The 20,280-nt window shown below is 37.2% G+C and overlaps 3 protein-coding genes across 3 annotated transcripts in view; 1 reads left to right on the top strand and 2 right to left on the bottom strand.

Moving 5' to 3' along the window:
- Positions 1 to 20,280, top strand: part of LOC144650412 (uncharacterized) — a 264,303-nt gene that overhangs the window by 192,438 nt on the left and 51,585 nt on the right. The window lies entirely within an intron of this gene.
- The window catches only part of LOC144650452 (uncharacterized), a 141,042-nt gene that overhangs the window by 113,115 nt on the left and 7,647 nt on the right, over positions 1 to 20,280 (bottom strand). The window lies entirely within an intron of this gene.
- On the bottom strand, positions 10,812 to 19,906 carry LOC144650434 (titin-like). Its single transcript, XM_078510112.1, has 6 exons — positions 19,561 to 19,906; positions 19,191 to 19,284; positions 14,517 to 15,131; positions 13,028 to 13,300; positions 12,113 to 12,424; positions 10,812 to 11,514 (listed from the first exon to the last, which is right to left on the bottom strand). The coding sequence occupies exons 3-6, from the start codon at positions 15,124 to 15,126 to the stop codon at positions 11,429 to 11,431; spliced, it is 1,281 nt and encodes a 426-aa protein (XP_078366238.1). The 5' UTR covers positions 15,127 to 15,131; positions 19,191 to 19,284; positions 19,561 to 19,906; the 3' UTR covers positions 10,812 to 11,428.

Here is a 20,280-nt window from a genome sequence, read left to right as displayed (position 1 = left end):
CTCTTCGAGATGTCGACGTTTTTGCATGAAGTATGAGTCGAAGGTTTATCCTGTGCATTGTTCTTCGAACTTATCATTACAGTTTTTTTGTAGTTTAGTTTAACAATTTCCTATCTTCGCGGAGGAAATGCAGCCATATAATTTTGTCAAGAATGGCTCGTCCGCGCCGGGTATTTATACACATATTCCTTAACATTACACAAATAAACAGTGCAAATTTCAGCGAGATCTGACAATTCTATACTTTAAAATTGCAAGGACCTTTCGAGGCAGTCGATTACGGCAGCGAAATTAGCAAATGAAACAGCAAAATATGCGTTCCACGCTTTGTTTTTGCGACGCCATATTTGAATTGTTATAGGTAGACCGCTGTTCAATGTGTTCAAGGCCGTATCGTTACGATTGCTCCACGAAAAAGCACGAAAAAAAATACGGATATTTCCGACTACTGTCGGAGAAAACATTGCGCATATAATTGCAGCGTAAACAAATCGTTACACTCAAGCTGCGTTTTGTCTAGGCTCTGCGAGGGTCGGATATCAAGACCCAGGATTAAACAAAAGCCATATATACAGTTAATGTTTCAGTGAATGCTTTCGAATTATATTTGAAGATGAAATACGAAATAATTTTGCTGTCTTTGACTGAAATTCCACTCGAACTGCGTAGATACGATCGCATGTTGTAAAGCCGATTCGTGCAACATTGCTGTCAACGCGAAATCTCGTCCCTAACGACCTAGACAGATGACGAATTGTTAACCGCTCCTAAGCTAAAAGAAGCGCGCCCCCATCTCTTGAATTTGTATTAACTTCAATAATATCTTTGAAAAGAGCGAGTTTTTTGGTATGGTTTATTTTTGACGTTTGTAATTTTTAAACGATTAAGTGCTAGATTATTTATTCGTGTTTTAGTTACGCAATCCATTGTTTGTGCGACGCTTTTTATAGATCGCCTTTCAGACACACGTGCGTTGCGATAAGAAAGCTGACATGTCACTTTTAAAATTGTTATATAACGTTTGTAAATGTGACAAGTCACGTTTTTTTTCACGAGATCGCAAGTGATCACCCACAGCGGAAAGTAATCCCTTGAGAAATTAAAACAGTCCCTTGAGAAATTAAAAAAGTCCCTTGAGAGTTTACAAATATGTGGTTCCAAATGTTGTTCACATAACCCCTATTCTACGTTTTTAGCTTGTAAACAAGCAAAAACGTCGAAAAAACGGCTCCAGACTCTACTTTGAAGATATTTTTCATTTAGCAAGAATTGTGTCCATTTTGTCCATTTCCATTCGTGTACAGTTGGGCCGACAAACTGACTGTCGTGTGTCACAGACGAATTGAATGTTTACACAACAAAAGAACCTTATTTTGTTCTTGATGTAAAAACTTTACTTGCACACTTTTCAAGAACTCAGAAAACAAAATGGAAATGCAAAGTAATAATGTAATAATTTCTTCAAACTAGAATGGAATTTAAATCGGTAAAGCCATCGTGTGAAATAATAGACGGCAAAAATGAAAACTTGCCCTTTGGCGCGTATAATTAATTAAATTTTACACGGCATGCTATTTTCACAGCTTTTAAGGATTCAAAATTTTTAATGCAATTCAAATGTTTCTTCGCCTCATCTTGAATCTTTTTTTTTTTCACATTTAGTTGGGATTTTTAACAGCATCTGTTATCTAATACGTGTGATCTAATGCATGCCCTTTTATAGTGTTTTTATTTTCTTTTGTAATTTTGTGTAGAAGTTTTTCTGTTATTCTTGATATTTGACTCGTTTTATTCGTTTTTTTTTATTATTTATGTGACTCGTTTATTCGAGCAGGAGCTAATACTGTAATTTTCTGGTTACTCCGCTCTTTTTAGCGAGAAATATATAATATATATTTTTTGTTTTTCATTCAAGGGTTTTGAGTTTCAGTCGGAACCGAACGGCGATGGAGAAATGACCTGCAATGAATCACGCAATCAAGAACTCGCGTTTGCGTGACTGCTTCCCAAAATTGACGTGAAGAGCTTGCATGTTTGAAAGCTAAAGAGCTTTCTTATCTTGTTCTTATTCCCATTTTTTTTGGTGTGATACGTTTTAAAAATGTTTAAAAACGCTTCTTAATTTTTCACGAAATCTTTCTCAATTGTTTGTTTGTTTTGTTCGGAGATCATTTGTACTGCCATTTAACTGGTTTGAGTTCATTTATTCAAGATTGCACACAAAACGTTTTCAATACCTTGGTTATTCAGTATTCAGAAAAAAATAAAAATTTGAAAGCCTAAGCAGGAATTTGTCCAAGTATGGACAAACAATCCACAGACTTGCATGTTACTCAATATAAATTAAATGGTATTTTAAAAGTTTTTGCTGTACTTGCCTAATCAAGTAGTTAAACATTAACCGCCCGGTTTTAAGCATTAAGCTTTAAGCGTCTTGTTTGAAGTATATGTTGGCGACGAAATTTCCGGTTTCTCTTTTAGTGTATGATTATTTCTTAACGATATATACCCCTGACTTTTCCTGTACCCTGATCACATACAACAGTGCTTTTTATGATGGAATTCTTTCAGCATGAAATTTCTCTCCCCCCCCCCCCCTCCCTTAAGAAAAATAGTAAAATAAAGCAATCAACACTTTGTTTACTCTTCACAAACGTTGCAAACTAAATGCGATAAAGACAGTTAAATCGAAGTTAAAGAATAAAGTCCGACCTTCCGAAATTAATGATAAAATTAACCCTTACAGTGCGGACACTCGAACCATGAACACTTGGACATTTTTTTGGGCCTTTTTTGACGGTTAGCCAATGAGAGCTCTTCTTATAAACAAAAGGATTAACATTTTTTAAGCGCCGTCCAATCACAGCGGTTGCGGGAAAATATAATGTCAGTTTTTTTTCTATGTCAGCGACTCGGTAATATTTCGAATGTTAAATGGCTTACGCGCCTGCTAACTACGCTGGAAAGTACATATTTTTCGCTAGAATCAAGTTATCTTTCAAGATTTTATCGCCACCGTCGAAGACTTTTTTATTCCTGTTCGGCAAAGGTGAATGCAAATTCGGCGTCAATCGACAGCAAGGGATCTACCGCTACGACAATGGTAAAGCTCTGCCTCAAGTTTATCGGAAAAGAATGCTTGATCTACATCATCAAGGGTTTTCGCAAACACAAATTTCACAAAATATGCGAGTTAGCGTCGGATGTGTAAATAAAGTTGTTCAATCTTACGAAGACAGCAACTCATCTCTGGCTGGGCCGCGAAAAACACCGGTTTAAAATAAAATGTCAACAGATGTTGTCAAAGTATGTCAATCTAAACATTATATTATTACTGGAGGTGATTTTAATGCTACTTTCGATCCAGATCTTGACTGTTCGGGTGGAAGGCCTTCCATAAAGAATTGCATTAAGAACCTCAATGATATTATGCTACAAAATGACCTGGTCGATATATGGAGAGTGCGCAACCCGAACAAAAAGCGCTTCACTTGGAGACAGAAAAATCCATTAATTCAAAGACGACTGGACTTTTGGTTAATCAACAATTCTTTACAGGACGACATAGAAAATGTAGACATCTTATCTTCCGTCAAAAGTGACCACTCCGCAATTTTTTTGAATATTGATAGCGTAAAGAACTTAAACCACCGTCCATCTTTTTAAAAATTTAATAATAGTCTTCTCGATGATGAACAATACATTAAATTGATTGAGCAGCTTGTTCCTGATTGGATTGAGGAGATTAACTATTCTGATGATGCTAGAGTTCAGTGGGATTGGCTAAAATACAATATCCGTAAGGAGACCATTACTTATAGCAAAGCGAAAGCAAAAGAACGGAGAGAAAAAATAAAGCGCATTGAACATAAACTGAAAATTGCTGAGGAAAAATTAGCTGACTCTCCAAATGATGATACACAAAATGAAATTGACACTTTAAAAAGCGCATACGAAAAAGAATACGAGTACATTACGAAAGGAGCAATAATACGATCACGTGCAACTTGGTACGAAAAAGGTGAGAAAAATAATAAGTATTTCGTTAATCTACAAAACAATAAGAAGACAAAAAGCACTATAAGAAAACTTGAACAAAAGAATGGTAATATTACTGTTGACCCGAACTGCATAATGGACGAATTACACTCATTTTACTCAGATCTCTATAAAGAAAAGAACTCCGAAGAGCTAATTTCTGAAAATTGTCCTTTCTTAAATTCTGGGAATATACCTAAGCTTTCACCAGCAATGCGAGAGTTATGCGAAGGAGAGCTAACCCTTGCAGAGTGTTTTAATACTCTATCGAGTTTTCAAAGCAACAAGACACCAGGGAACGACGGACTAACTGTAGAATTCTATAAATGTTTCTGGAAGCTCTTGGGTAGCCTGCTAGTTAATAGTCTAAACTACGCGTACAAACACGGCGAATTATCTTCCTCCCAAAAGCAAGCGCTTATCGTCTTAATTGAGAAGAAAGATAAAGATAGACGACAGGTAAAGAACTGGAGACCAATCTCTTTAATCAATGTCGACGTAAAGATTGGCACGAAAGCTATAGCTAAAAGATTAGAAAAGGTTCTGCCGGAAATCGTACATCATAATCAAAACGCATATGTTAAAGGAAGAACTATTTTCGACGCTGTCCGATCCATCGACGATATTATCAAGCTAACATCATCAAATAATATGAGCTCATTACTGGTAGCAATTGACTTCGAAAAAGCCTTTGATTCAGTGAACTGGAATTTTCTTAGACACGCCTTAAGGAAGTTCAATTTCGGCTCATCTTTTATTAATTGGATTACAGCTTTTTACTCAAATATTTCCAGCTGTGTGATGAATAATGGATTTATTACACAACCTTTTAAACTTTCACGCGGCGTGCGTCAGGGTGATCCTCTCTCGCCCTATCTGTTCATTCTAGTCCTAGAAACACTCGCGATTCATATTAGAAATGACGAATGCATTAGGGGAATGAACGTTGATGGCCACGAAATTAAACTTATCATCTTCGCTGATGATCTCACGGTCTTTCTTAAGGATAGCGCATCTTTTCACTGCCTGTTGGCCAAGCTAGAGTTGTTTGGTCAATACTCCGGTCTGAACGTTAATAGAGAAAAAAACTGAGGTTATAAAGCTTGGAATCTCTGATATCTCTGCAGAAGAACTGAAAATAGATGAAATTAAAAAAGTAGTCAAAATTCTAGGGATACATTTCACTTATGATCAAACGCTTTCAGATAAGTTAAACTTTTATACCATCATTGAATCAATTAGAAAGACACTTAACAGCTGGAACTGGAGAGGCCTCACTTTGCTAGGGAAAATACAAATAATCAAGTCGTTCGCCATTCCTAAAATTCTTTATCGCCTCTCTCTTGTCTCAACAAATAAAACTTTTGTTAAAGAGGTCAATCAGGTGCTGTATAATTTTGTGTGGAAAGGCAAGGATAAAGTTAAACGGCTCGCTCTCATAAACAGTGTCGAGAATGGTGGGTTAAATATGCCGCACATTGAGTCTCTCATTAACACGCAAAGGATAGTATGTATCAAAAAGTATTTGGGTGATTCACCCTGTTCCTGGAAAATTATTCTCGACCACTATCTTCACAAAGTTGGGGGCAGTTTGCTTTTCCACTGCAACTTCGGGTACACAAAGCTCCTATTGGACCTCCCTGATTACTACAGAGAATGTCTTGCAACTTGGACAAAATTTGCTGCCTCACCTGTCTCTTCAATGGATGAGATCGTTAACCAGATCTTATGGAACAACAAATTCATTTGTATCGGACAGAAATCAGTTTTTAACCGCAAACTCTTCTCCTTGGGGCTACATAAAGTTGGAGACCTTTTTAATGAGATAAACATTAAGCCACACACCACCTTGCAAAATCTAAATGCCCTGGATCTCTTATTTTTGAACGGTCTTTATGATTGCCTTCAACCTGAATGGAAGAAAGTGATGACCAACGACCCTCCATCGGTGCTCATTAAAACTAACCATAAATGGGACGATGTGTTTTTGTACTCGGGCAATGATGCCCTTTTATTAAGTGAATTGTCCTCTAAAAAAATCTACAATATTTTGGTGTCAAAGATTTCGATTAGTCCGTCGGCAAAAAAGAAATTCGATGTTTCATATGCTTCTGCAGAGCACGCCCTTGACTGGAAGAGAATCTACAGCAATGCTTTTAGATCCGCAATAGACACCAAAACGCGTGAATTTCAGTACAAGATACTTAATAGAATACTTCCTTTAAATGATTTCCTCTTCAAAATTGGCAAGTCTTACTCTCCTCTCTGCTCTTTCTGCCAATCCTCAGAGGAAAACATGTCCCATTTCTTTTTCCATTGTCCGTTGGTAGCAAACTTTTGGCAATCAATTAAGCATCTATTGGGGGGTTATGAGCAAATTGAAAGAGAAGTGATCCTAGGGATCACCGACGCAGTTGAAAATGCATTTCTAAAGAATCATCTAATTCTATTAGGAAAACAACATATTTTCAGATGTAAACAAAACAACTCTCTTCCTAGCGTAATCAGTTTCACAAAAACTTTGAAAGCAGTCTTTGATTCTGAACGTTTAATTGCTAAAGAAAATAACAAGATCAACTTTCATTATGACAAATGGAAGGATCTGTTAGGCTACCTCCTCTCATTTTAAAATATCTGGCAAGCTCGTGGCACTTCTTGTCTCGAAACAGCTATCTAATCAATTAAAGGCAACTTACTGAACTGTATGTCGTTATACATATATATTGTCTGTAGGCATGGCACTGTCTTTGTGTTTTATAATTTTTTTTTTTAAGAAAAATGTAAATTTATTAGTGTAATGTAAGAAGTTAATTGTAAGTTATGTACTGTAGGTTATTCTAAGCTATATACTGCAAGTAGTGTATTATAAATAAGTCACAGAGTTAAGTTATAAGTATAAGTAATGTATAATGTAATGTAACGTGAAATGTAAGTAAGTTATTGTGTGTATTGTAACCTGCTTGTTGGAAAAAAATAAACAAATTACAAAAAAAAAACAAAAAAAAAAAAAAACAGATGTTGTCGAATATGTGGTATCAGAGAATATTATATTATGTAAACCTAGCGTGTATACAAGTGAGATTCAACAGCGGTTGTTGTTAGATTAGCGAAGCTGTGTCCAAAGTAAGTCCAGCAAATTCAATCGCATACAGTTCAGAAAATGCGGCTACGTGACTGCAGACAACTCAGATTTTTATCTTACACATGAAAACAAATAAACTCACTCTTGCTGCTAATATAACATGGCTAAACAACGTAGATTTTTTTCAAATGCAGGGCAGATTAGACAAGATAGAACAACACTTTATTGAATAGAATAGAAATTGTTCTGATTCAAAATAAGTCCAGCAAATAGCATACTTTAAAAAACACAGATATGTCTGATTCTGTTGCTATTTTTATCTTATCCGTGGGAACAAATAAACTCGCTCTTGTTGCTACACAAATGTAAGTTTTCTACAAGCGCAATAAGACACAGAATGTATGTTACAAACTAAACTTTATTAAATAGATTCTGTTCTGATTCAACCTTATTGTCACGTTCTAGTAGTCTAAAAGTCAAACTTTATTTTTGTACAGCACAATCACCACCGGAATTGCATGAACTAATGTCTGAACTAATTACAGTGTACCGGCACATTATTTGAAGCCGAAATGAAAACATGCAAAAATAAAAACACAACAGGGAACATATCAAACGCAGTTTACTGCAGCATAACATGAGTAAAGTACAATTTTACCATTTGCATGCATTCCTTTTTTCCGCTCACTGCACTCGGAGAGGGTCAACAATTCCATGTTTATACTCTTCGATAACACTAAGCAATCAATCAATAAAGAAGCCTGAAAAAAAAAAAAATTCAGGGCTTCAACGGGATTTGAACCCGTGACCTCCGCGGTACCGGTGAAAATATGAACTCACAATTGACCTCGCTCCCAATGTGTGGCTTCAATAGCTCAGTTGGTAGAGCATCGCACCGGTATCGCGGAGGTCACGGGTTCAAATCCCGTTGAAGCCCTGAATTTTTTTTTTTTCAGGCTTCTTTATTCCAATTGCTTAAATTGCAAATTTACTGCGATGATCATTTATCACTTTCATATCCATCCGCAGTTCATATATGAATCATTTCATATACATTTCATCAAGATAGAATAGAGTAGCTAGGTGTTGTTGTTGTTGTTGTTGCTGTTGTTGTTGTTGTTGTTGTTGTTGCTGTTGTTGTTGTTGTTGTTGTTGTTGTTGTTGCTGTTGTTGTTGTTGTTGTTGTTGTTGTTGTTGCTGTTGTTGTTGTTGTTGTTGTTGTTGCTGCTGCTGTTGTTGTTGTTGCTGTTGTTGTTGTTGTTGTTGTTTTGTATAAATCGAACCGTATGTACCAACTTGGCGACTTTTGTATTTAAAGGATCTAATACTCAACACTATTTGCTGCCAATTCGGACGAGGCGAGTAATACCAGGAATTATGGGTAACCTTTCAGTCACGGTTTTATTCAAAGGTAGTGGAAAATGACCACTGTGAATTTAGAGCTTCTTGATAGATAGACCTTGCGTATTCACGAAAAATTCTACATCCACATAAAAATGAAGGCCACAGATTAAGTTTTCTTTATTCACAAATTCGAATAAAACATGGTCACAAACTTCAACGTCGCACTACTTGTAAATTGAAGTTCCTGTACATCGGCTTTGAGAAATATTTGTTTAGAGTCTCATAAAGAGGGTGTGGCTTATGGCGTGTTTTGGTCGCCCCACGTTTTCAATATTGGTTAATCTTCTTAGATTTCTATCTCTTTAAAGAAAACAGTTTGGATGCAGGGGACCACGCAACGAAGAAAAAACTGCTTGGCTTGCCCGGGGGGGGGGGTACTCCCTATAATGGCCTATACGGGGAGGCTCCGCCCGAAAGGGGTACCTTTTTCAGGCTCCAGGTATATAAAAGGGTAGGGATTTCACAAATTTAGGTATATGAAAGGGTAGGGAAATCTGCCATAATGATATTTTTAAAGGCCTTTACATTAAATATTTCGAGCAGACGCAACTTTTGGCTGTATCGTCTTAATTTATTAAGCGCTACATAAAAATAACAAGAAAACTTCCCGTTTTTGGTAAATGTGATGTCGTGTAGGTATATGAAAGGGGTGCCTTTTTGCAATAAAAGGTATACAAAAGGGGTACCTTTTCTATCAAAATGGTATATAAAAGGGTAAGGGGTTGGATCTCCGGGCGGAGCCTCCCCGTACAAAACTTTTTCGAGTACCCCCCCCCCCCCGGGTTGGCTTGTCTGCTGCCGGATCTCTTGTTCAAGAAATACTCGTACCAGACGTCACTCTAAGTGCTTATAAAACCAAATTAATTGCAAGGCTGTTAGTACTGGCCCTGAAGAAGACTAGCTCTGCTAGTTGAAATATTGGCCAATAAATCTTGCCCTCCTGCCGTTGTACCAGCCTTGCAATTAATTTGGTTCTATCTCTTTGTTATGATTTAGATTTAATTGATTTAATTAAACTGCCACCTTTGGTTGCCAAATTTCTCCAAATCATTTGTGTTCTTTATTTCTCGCGATCTCCCTACACTTTGGCGCATTTTATTTAAGCAGAGCTCACGCCATGGGTCGTTTTTCTAGGAACCTGCATCGATATAAATTTGTTTAGAGTCTCATAAAGCATCAAATTATAGATGCATATGAAACAACAGAAAGTTGGAGACAACTGGAAGTTTGTTTCAACGAAAATTTGCTCGAGACTAGCTGTCTCATGTAGCTAGTACTAGCGGTATTCTGAATGGTAGTGCCTGTCGGGGACTATGGAGCACTTCAGTAGTCCGTGAGAACGAGTTCGACTCAGCTGTCGACATTAAATTTTCTGCAAAGAGTTTTAGCTTAAACTGACCATTCTGCACACTATTTCCAGGCATTAGTCTATCGGAATAACATATAAAACCAATCAGATTGCTTATAGTCATTAGTAGTAATAATATTTGTTATCTTTTGAATCTACAGAAATGATGCTGGACCCTCAACCCTCCCTCACTCTGATCTTGGTATAATTTTATATTTGTTTGTTTCTACCATTTATATGAAGATTAAAAAATGCTTTGAAGTCATCTGACGTAATATGAATTCGTTAATTATTAATAAACAAAATCTCAAACTCTTCCTCGATCGGCATCCCGTTTAATCAACATCCTTAAGTCTGTTGTTTTTAGCATCACCCAATAACCGACTATTAGGCAAACTCGCATCAGATTGGCTGCGCAAGGGCACTCTAATTTTCGATAGATTGTCTTGGGAGCGAGATTGCTGAAACCACAATCAAAAATTAAAATAAACCACTTTTACTGAACTTTTTGTTGAATATATCGGTCACTGTGTTATGCTAAACAATAAGACAGCTCGCTCTAGGCTTGATCAACCGTAAGAACCCGAGCTTGCAGTTTAATTGTTACATAGTTTCTGCTGTTTCGGTGTTGGTACCACCGCGGTGAAATTCGAAGGCGCAGAAGGTGGCATTGGTTAAGACGTGGTTTAGCAGGATCCCCCGGGAGGATCCCTATCCACTAATAATTGCGTTCGGTATTGTACAGTCTGCTGGTAAAATCTGTAAGTCAGCTTAACCTGTTTAGGGATAAAGGAATAAGTTGTTTCTGCGACTTACGAAAAGAACGACAACGCTCACGACGTTTGTTTAAATAGAATAAGTAGATGCAGATAGGCTAGAAGAACAATTGCAATGAGCAGTCGACCAAGTTTTTGAGCGGAGGAAGCAATCAAAAAAAAATAAAATAAAATAAAAGCTTTATTCAAGTGTCAATGTATTTAGCTATGTTGGTTAATTAGGACACCTATCTACCATAACTCCACAACTAAACTAAAATACTAAAACTATTTACAATTTTGAATATAAAAGTGGATGTACTAAGTTACAAAGTTTGTGGCAACTATTGTTGTTGTCTATAAGATTTGAAAGGCCCGCATTGCGTATTTTTGCCTTGAATGCTTTGAGGCCTGGTGATTTCATTACTAAGTTTCGAACAAATTAATGGCCCTTGGTATCGTAAAGAATGTTTAAATAGTCTTAATTATATATAAACCGAGGTATTTTGAAATCACAGTTTCCGAGGCGGTGGTGAGAGTTCTTGACCTAAAATAGCTCAGATACTACACAGCTTGGTACATGCTCATTTCTGACTGTATACATGAGAATGGCGATATCTTACAAACGCGATATCTTACAAATGCAATTAAAATATGTACAAGTTCAAATAAAGTGTATTTTTTTTTTTTGGGGGGGGGGGGGGAGTAAATACAGTATGTTGCATTCGAGTCATACAATTTTGCAACGACGCTTTTTGGGGGGCGGGTAATTCAGTTTTGTATAAAAGAAACAGCTTTATTTTAACTACCTGTGCTCCCATTCCACCAAACATAAAACAACTTCCATAAAAATTCCAAAAAGCTTATCAGATTGTCTGGAGATGGATCTGAAAAACAAAATCATTCACGAAAGTGTGAGCCGTTGAAATTAGTATGCGAATTTTAAAATTAGCTGTGGCATCACCCCATTCACTATTTTATCAACAGAAACCGTTTTTCTCTGGCTGCATACTTAAGAGATAGACGCCTGCATCAAAAGGCTGGTATGTCGTCAATTAACGGCACAGAAAAAATGCACAGTTTAAAACTCGCTTCGCTTTAGCTTGAATAAAGCGATTTGGTCCTTAACCCTATTCAGAACGGTGCTCCTTTTTGGCCTGTTTCGCTTACCAGCAAGTAATCTGCTATATTTGGAGGAAGCTAGCTAAGCAAATCAATACGAAATGTTAAAGTAAAACCATCCCTGGTCTCTGTACTTTTTCTCTTTTATTTTGTTTATTTTCAGGCTTTATATTCGTTTTGAGGTAAACCCACTCCGCTGAAATGAAGAGCACTGCTGCATTCTATTGGTATTTGTGAAGTATGAAAATTTGTAATGAAGAATTTTCTTTATCGTATATTCAATACAGTACATCAACAATTTAATGAGTCGCTTCATATTATTTTTCGTTTTACTGTACGCTTATTTAAACCCCCCATGCTTACCTATTGACACTGTTACTCTTTTGATAGCCTCTGGTACTTTTGGGCCCTCGCCACATTTGTTTGTAGCAGTCATTTGGAATTCGTACGTTTTCCCTGTTTCCATTCCACTGACCTCATATTCCAGTTGTTGCTTGACCTGCTTCAGGGGAGTCCAATCAGCCGGTGCTGAGCCGTCTTCATTCAGTATTCTTTGGTAAACCGTGTAATGCATTATCGGTGTTCCATTGTCACAAGGCTTAGTCCACTTCAAGGTCAGCTCATTTCCACTTTTCTCACTCGGAAGGTCAATGAATTCAACTGGCATAGGAACATCTGCATATAAGCATCGACAATGAATCTATAGAAGCGAAACCTTTTTTTTCTTCTTTTAAGAAATAATATAGTTGTTCTATAACTTGAAAGAAGGTTTCATTTAAACCATTTCTCATAACTTCACATCGTCATCGTTTTTATGTCCATGAAAAAACAGCTATTTGAAAGCAGAATCATGAACGTTTTACTCTAAAAAAATAAAGGTAATACGTCTCCCAATTTCGTTTGGGTGGATTTCATCACGCACCCTTTGATCTCGCTCTACAACCAAGTGTAATATAACTGCAATCGCGAATCACGAAGCTTTCACCAACAACATTTACAAACAACTGTTATGTTCAATATTCTAACGTATTATTAACCTGTTTTAAAAAGTGTTGCTGACACTCACATAGACAAGACACAAGAATGAGCCATTGGTATATCTATACTGTACTGTATCAAAACTTCAGAAAAATATGCCCACCCCGTTGTTTCAAACGTCCGCTATCTCGAGCAAGGTTTTTTCCCTTGGGAGATCAACGTGGTCATCTTGCCTGAAAATGAATTACTTTCTACACTTACTTGATGATATATTCAATATAAACATTAACTTGATCTCACCCAACACCTTGACCCTTCTGATGTTGCTTTCTTTTCCTTCAAGGTTGCCATTTACACCAGTCACCTTGAATTGATACGATTTGCCTCTTTCTACTCGGATGACGCATGTGTTATCTGTAGTTGTTTTAACCCTTTCCCACTGAGCATCTTGATTGTCGATCATCTGGTACACTCTGTAGTTCGGAGCGTCTGCTGAACGGTTCCATCGTAAGGTAATATTGTCTGCAAATACTTCATTAGGTAATTCATTGAGTGTCACTGGCCTGGGGAGATCTGTCAACAATGAGAAAAAAACGTAACATTTAGTCGAAAAATAACAGTCCAGTTATAATTAATAGTGAAATAAAATTGTGAAATAATTGTGTACTTTGGGTTAAAAACATCAAAATTAATTTGGCACAGTTACAGTATTCGTTAACCAGATCCGTTTTGTATAGCTATTGGCCCATCTGTAAGAAGAAGGGCAATTTTTTGACCCTGTACCCTTTGGTTTTAATAAAAGTCCCAAATTTATCTTGATTAAAGTATTTGATAAACGGATCAATTTCTAGCTATGCCTCCATCTTGAATTCATTCAGGGACCGGGGGATTTTTAGACCCGGGAGGACGGGGTGGATAACTTTGAGCTTTATTGTGAAATTCCTGGCCAGAATCATTTTTGGCACGATTATAGTATTGGACGTGATGATCAATTTTCAATTCTTTCAGAGTGGGTACTTTATGGACGCAGCGAGACTGGGTGGTTTTATTTTAAGTTTTGTGGTGAACGCGTTTAAATGTGGGATGTCCTTAACGGATTGAAGTCGTCCGTCTTCCGTCAGATATTTGAGCAACCGTCACTGTTATGATTTCCTTTGCTTTAACTTTATGAACTGTTAAGGCGGGACTTAACATAAAGGTTCTTTTCTGCCGCTTTTCATGAGTTTTTTTGGAAATATCTCGTTCGCTTTTTAAGCAATGCAAAAACCCTATGCTCGTAATTTTTGGAGATTTTTGGGAGGAGATAGTTTTTCTTAAAGGATTTGCGAAATTTAGAGAAATAAGAAATATTCAAGATTTGATTTAGTATTATTAAAATTAGAATTTGGAGTTTAAAATTAGTAGACGGACACCAGACAGTCCCCTGCCGACTTGGAGTGCTCTTGCGTGGGGGTCAACTGTCTGTTGGTGTTCCAAAAATAATTTTCTTCATTTTATTCCTTTTATAAATTACTATAAATTTTGCTCAAACTTACGTTAAGTCCCCCCTTAACGGTTTTAATAACATCAGTAAGCAATGTTAAACTCTTGTAATGTTAGTAGGATGTGTATGTCCAGTTTCTGGAGACGGAAAATCTCTCAACAGTGACCAATCCACATTTTCAATCGTTTTCGTGTGGAAAGAAGCCCAAAAATATGAGACGCCTTGATTGTAAATTAAAATGTACGGCAACAACACTGTTGAAGGGTATTTAAGCAAGGTGGCGGAAACTTATTTGTTTCTTCTTACCTGAAACTTTGAGCGAACCCTTGTCGAAGAACAGTAGGGAAAGAGCGTCATCTTCTGAACCAACCACGCCAACAACAAATGCTGTACCTTTCTTATTAGTCCATAACACAGGTGAACCAAGAATAGCCTTTTTTTCTAAGTTTGCATCACCTGTAATGATGTGCCTGCATAGGTTGCGATCGTAGGACCAATCAACGCGTTTGGGTTCTTTGTTGTCGGTGACGGCAAACGAATGGCATTGTTTTGTAAAATGTCCATTCACAGTTTCAAATAGAGGGAAATAAGTATCGGGGATTTTTGAAAGACAGATAAAGCTAAACTTGTACGTGTCATCGACACGTATATCTAAATTCTTTAAGCGATGCCTTTTCAAGTGCATTGGGTATTTTGTACAAAAGCGATCCGCGATTAGCTCGTGTCCATCGTGCCTTCCAGTATTTACGGGATTGGCAACATCTGTGCAAGTGACTATAAAGTACTCCCCTGACTTGTTTCTTACTGAACATGCCAGCCCCTTTCTTTGTTCGCGTGGACCAGATCTTACCACAAACAGAGCCTTTTGAGGATCCACCGTGCTAACCACTTCCTTCAACAATGTGACCAATGTCATTTTGACTGAAATTAAAAAAAAGGCATGATATAAATTCGCTGCTGTTGACCTTTTTCAAAACCAAACTCTTTTTGCCTCATGGTAGTGAGGTAAAGGTTTGGACCTCGAATTCATTCACTCATTCCATTCTGATATAAAGCCCTGGCCAAACGGTAACGCAAGTAGTCGCAAGTTGTACTTGCGTACAGACTTGAGTTGGGTGGCCAAACGGACTTGCAAGTTTACTCGCAAGTGCAAGCTAGTTGTCAAAAAACCATTTCAATTCTACTGCGCGCGCTACAATTCAGTACTTGAAGTAAACAGCAAGACTTTTGTTGACTTGCGTTGGGTGGCCAAACGGTGAAAAACGTGCAATGACTTGCGTGCAAATTTGATCTCGACCAAAGTGAACACAAGTCATTGCAAGTCAACGGAAGTACAGGCAAGTCCTGGCCAGGCCTTAAGACAATTGATTTATGCATTTAACGAAATACGTGATGACAGAAAGATCCTTTAAAACGCAATTTAGTTCTGGTTTTCCCCTGCCTCCCCGCCCTTGTCTTTTATCCATTGATCTCGGGGTGGGATAGAGGCGAATTTTTTTTTTTGAGTACAGAGATCAACATAATTCGAAAATTTCAGAGTGGTTTTTCGTTGCTTTAGCTATATATACACCCTTGATCAAAATACATTTTGTACACCTTACAAACAAAGAGGAAATGTGCGGAAAATACTCAAATGGAAAGAAATGACCTTCAAAGTGAAGGTCATTTCATTTCTCAAAGGTTGAGCTGTGTGAAGATGCTCTTTACTTTAATAAGAAAATATAGACTGATTGTAATTTAATTGTACTTTGTTCACACAGAACTTCAAGAGATGTTTATTTTCAATGGAATGAAAAATAAATTAGTTGATACTTGACTCTGTCCGCTTCCTTGAAAGTATCTATGACAGTTGAGTGGAGGAGTTAAATTGGGACTGCTAACTAAAACCCGGAATTCGCCGACTTAAAAATAAACGTTTCATTTAAAAGCAAAATGCTATCAAGTTTCCTCTAAAGTAGAAACCTAAGATTTAATAGAAGTTTTTAATATAATTTAATAGAAGTTTTCTCAAATTTCGTCATTAGATCCGCCATCTTAGGGCCACCTATTTGCATCTTACTGAATGCGAATAGGATTTACTGTGTCATTCCTCCTGCTAAAAAGCCTTTCAACCCATGGAAATGGGCGCAAAAAAAAGAGAAGGACGGCAATTTATCGAATTACCATGAGGTTGCTCGAAGGAGCATTTGATTTACCTTAATGGGTCTATGGAAGCGGGCGGTTAACCTATGTCAATAAAACTTTAGTGAAATGATTATTTTAAAGACGTTAACGTGTTAACCCTCAGAACAGTTGGAATTTCACGCAAATTCATATCTCCACTATACTGCAAGGGGGTTGATGGAACAAGGATAAGGTTTAAAGCACAGTAACTAAGATTAATTAACAAAACCCTTATTAGCTTGCTCTACAAGTTAACTTAATTTTTGTGGGCCATAATGTCATATGACGTCATTAGATCCGCCATCTTAGATCCCCTATCTTGGTTTTCAGTATTTTCTTAGAAAGTCAGAAAATATTTTGATTTAACAAAAAATCAAGTCAAATGCTAATGGAATGTGAAATTACACAAATTTTGCAATTTTGTTTATGAAAGCTGGAACAATTTGAGAATTTTGGCAAAGAAGACGATATTTGGCCAAATGTGGATGTAATTATAAGGTTGCCGTGGCAATTTCAAAATCATAAACTCAGTGGACATATTCAAATTTTTGCGAGGGATGTACGAACATCTTCTGGAAAAAATTTCAAGATGTTGCAGTATTAAATACCCTTTTCAAAATGCCCTCCCCTTGTTCGTCTGAGGGTTAATTGTCAAGTAACATCGAAAGTTTTAAATAACAATTTGAACAGGAAAATGTTCATGGGCTGCGTAGCGCTTGTATAAACGCGAGTTAAAATCAAAAAGTTAAATATTTAACTTAAATATTTCAGTTCGACGTAAATATTTTGGCACTTAACGTTTTTCCTCGAAAGTTTTAAACCATTAAATACCGGGATGTTTAGACTTTTTATAGCGTGTAATATAGCCTTTACTTCACCTATTTTGAAAACTAGTTTCAAAGGGGTAAGTAAGGTCGAGAATTTAACAGAAAAGTTGTAATTTAAGTTAACAAGACTGTCAAAATATGGTTGCGTTGAATTTCCCTGTGTAAGTTGCAATGCTTATTACGTTGGTGAAACAAGTCGACATTTCAGTGCACGCGTCTACTAGCACCAATCATCGGACAGATCTTCTCACGTCTTCAGACATTTACAGAATTAAGAGTCTTGACGGTTAAGAAGTATAAAGTTAGCTTAAAGAATCTACAAACAAAACTACATTAAAATTTGAATGTGCGCATTGACGTCAAAAGTGGCGGCTGTCATTCCTTTTTTGGAGGTAACCGAAAGAAAACATGTAAACTACGTACGCTTGATCGTCGCTTTGGGTATCGCCCCCTGGAGCATTGCTAATCTCTGTCATCTTTCGCGGTGATAAAAAAGTTCTTAACACAGCAAACTCAGTTCAAAATAGCAGTTGGAAGTGAAAAAGTTACTTATATTCAAACGTAAAAGCGAATTCTCAATTCAGTAATTAAGTGGTGAGTCATGTCAACATCACCCTGCGAGCAGAGCCCCTTCTTTTTCCACTGATATACTACTTCCCAAATCTCAACCGTAGGGAAGTTAAAAGAGGCTCTGCTCGCAGGGTGTGTCAACATCCGAGATGTACTTGAATGCCACAACATCCGTCATACATTGAACATTGCATTAAGTGAACTGTTCGTAAGTAAGTAGGTCTGTTATAGTGCAATGAACTGACGAGGATCAAAATATTTTCCAAGAATAATTTCTCAGAAGAACTTCTGGCTTAAGTTTGTTTTGACGCTGAGGCGTTGAAAAAAAAAAACGTGAGGTCTTCGCGCTCAGTATTCCACAGGATACTGTCGTAAAATTAAATCTGCTTTCTAGGCTTGCAATATGCAACATATCAACTGACTTATACAAACTTTTCCAAAAGTACCCCTCCAGCAACACCCCAGTTGTTATTAGGGTTTCACGGCATGTAATGCATTTCCTTGTAAAAAGGTCAACTTTTTTAGATTTCACACGTAGACTGTCGGAATAAGAAAAAGCTTTTTTTTTTTATCGGCTGCCTTTTCACCTGGTCTGATATAAAATGTTTTAAATTTAGACCCACGTACAAACACAAAACATGCAAAATCTTGAGACCACTCGACACTCTACATTAGGTAGACTACAGTTGTAGAAAACTTTGATCAAGGTGATCGGGCGGTAGATCGATCTGAATACACACTGCGAGAATTCAAGGAGAAGCGAGCAAGCAAACTCACGATTTCCGGCGCTGAAATATTCACTTTATTGCTGCGTCAACGTACTTTGCATCTTAACTGACTCAAATAGACCTTATCACGTTTTTCGACGCCATCTTGACGAATAGGCAACTTAAAGCGGGTAAAAATTACAGTGTTTGTATGGGAATCCGACGGCAAATATGTTCTACAAAAATTAAATTCTGGACAACTTATGAATTGTAAGTTTTTATTCGCTGAATTTGAAGAATGTAGCTAGGCTAGAAAGCGTTCAGTTACGTTGTTAAATTTTTCCATACATTTGTCTACAATTTTTCCCGCGAACCGCGTCAATCATGCGGAAAAAAATATAGACAAATGTATGAGAAATAAAAAACGTAAGTAAACGCTTTCTAGCTACATCCTTCAAACTCGGCGAATAAAAACTTTTGCCAAGCATCTTAACTTTACAATTCATAAGTTGTCCAGAATTCAAGTTTTATAGAAGATATTTGTCGTCAGATTCCCATACAAAACCGGTAATTTCTACCCGCTTTGCCTACTCGTCAAGATGGCGTCGAAAACCGTTGATAGGGTCTATTAATGGGCCATGAAGCAGACAACTACGTATACAATCTAGTGTTCTTACTTTGCTGTGCTTTTTAAAGAATGGTAAAATACGTACCTGATATGATGTGTCAGTGGCTGATTTTCACCATCTGGTATGGTTCTGAACGATATCCCTTTTTCTTTTTTTCTAGAATACTTCTTGGAGCTTTCTAATAAAACAAAAGAGGGCAGCATCTGTAGACAAAATTGGATAACGTGTTGACATTTTTGCTGTCATATTAGATCATGTGATCATTCATTTAGGAGATTAGTATTGTTCTTCCATGCACTCAGCTGTGTGTGACAAATTGCTCAATTGTAACCTTCTAAATGAACCGCCGCATGATCGATCTGAATTAAGTGGCAACAAGTATGTTAACATTTTTTGCCGTTTCCGTCTACTAACTGAAGCCCTGCGGTCCTCGGAATATCTAACAATAACTTACCTAAATTAGCAGGAAAAAATGCTGGCTCTCATGGGGTGGTACTGAATTCAAAATATTTAGGCCCGGTACAAACGCCGCTCCATTCATATAAAAAACCTAACTTAATAATTAAGGTTCGATTGGAGCGACGGCTGATTCAGACGGCGCGGCGTAATTGTGTCGAACTTAGATCTCAGATATTTGGATATTCACGAAAAATAAACAGCAAAAATGAATTACGCTAAAGCAATTAAACTCCCTTTTTCTTTTTTCTCTTGAACTGAAACCAAATTAAAAGACGGACCCGGACGACCGATGAAAGTATTGTCGAATTACACAAGCATATGTACCGTGTACAAGCTTCATACATGACTGTTCACGTCATTCAACCCCAATCCACTTTGGACTAATTATGTATGAGGGCTGTCAGACGCTAGATGAATGAGCCGCCGCTCCAATGTCGCACAATGCGACAGGCCCTGCTAAACTATTCCTGTTGGGCATAGTCTAAAACCCTGGACTGGACTCTGGACTGGACCCTGGACTCTGAAATCTGGACTCCTGGACTCTGGACTCTGGACTCTGGACTCTGGACTATGGACTCTGGACTCTGGTCAATTTTTTGTTTTGTTTTAAATATCTTCATTAAATATTAAAAAAAGTTAAATATTAATATAAAACCAGATTGATTAACAGATATTTTTACTTTTAATTTGTTAATTTTTCATTCATGATAAGGAT

This window comes from Oculina patagonica, chromosome 4 (assembly GCF_052425735.1).
Source record: "Oculina patagonica isolate OP01 chromosome 4, crgOcupat, whole genome shotgun sequence".
Lineage (NCBI taxonomy): Eukaryota > Metazoa > Cnidaria > Anthozoa > Scleractinia > Oculinidae > Oculina > Oculina patagonica.
Note: the sequence above shows the minus strand (reverse complement) of the source record. Positions and strands in the feature narration are given on the sequence as shown.

Bases quoted from the DNA above. Each gene is read 5' to 3' on its own strand.
- LOC144650434 (XM_078510112.1), bottom strand. From the start codon at position 15,126: ATGACATTGGTCACATTGTTGAAGGAAGTGGTTAGCACGGTGGATCCT. The intron at 12,425-13,027 runs GTGAGATCAAGT...GCTTATATGCAG, and splicing joins CAGAAGGGTCAAGGTGTTGG to ATGTTCCTATGCCAGTTGAA. The intron at 11,515-12,112 runs GTAAGCATGGGG...TTTGTTTTTCAG, and splicing joins AAGAGTAACAGTGTCAATAG to ATCCATCTCCAGACAATCTG.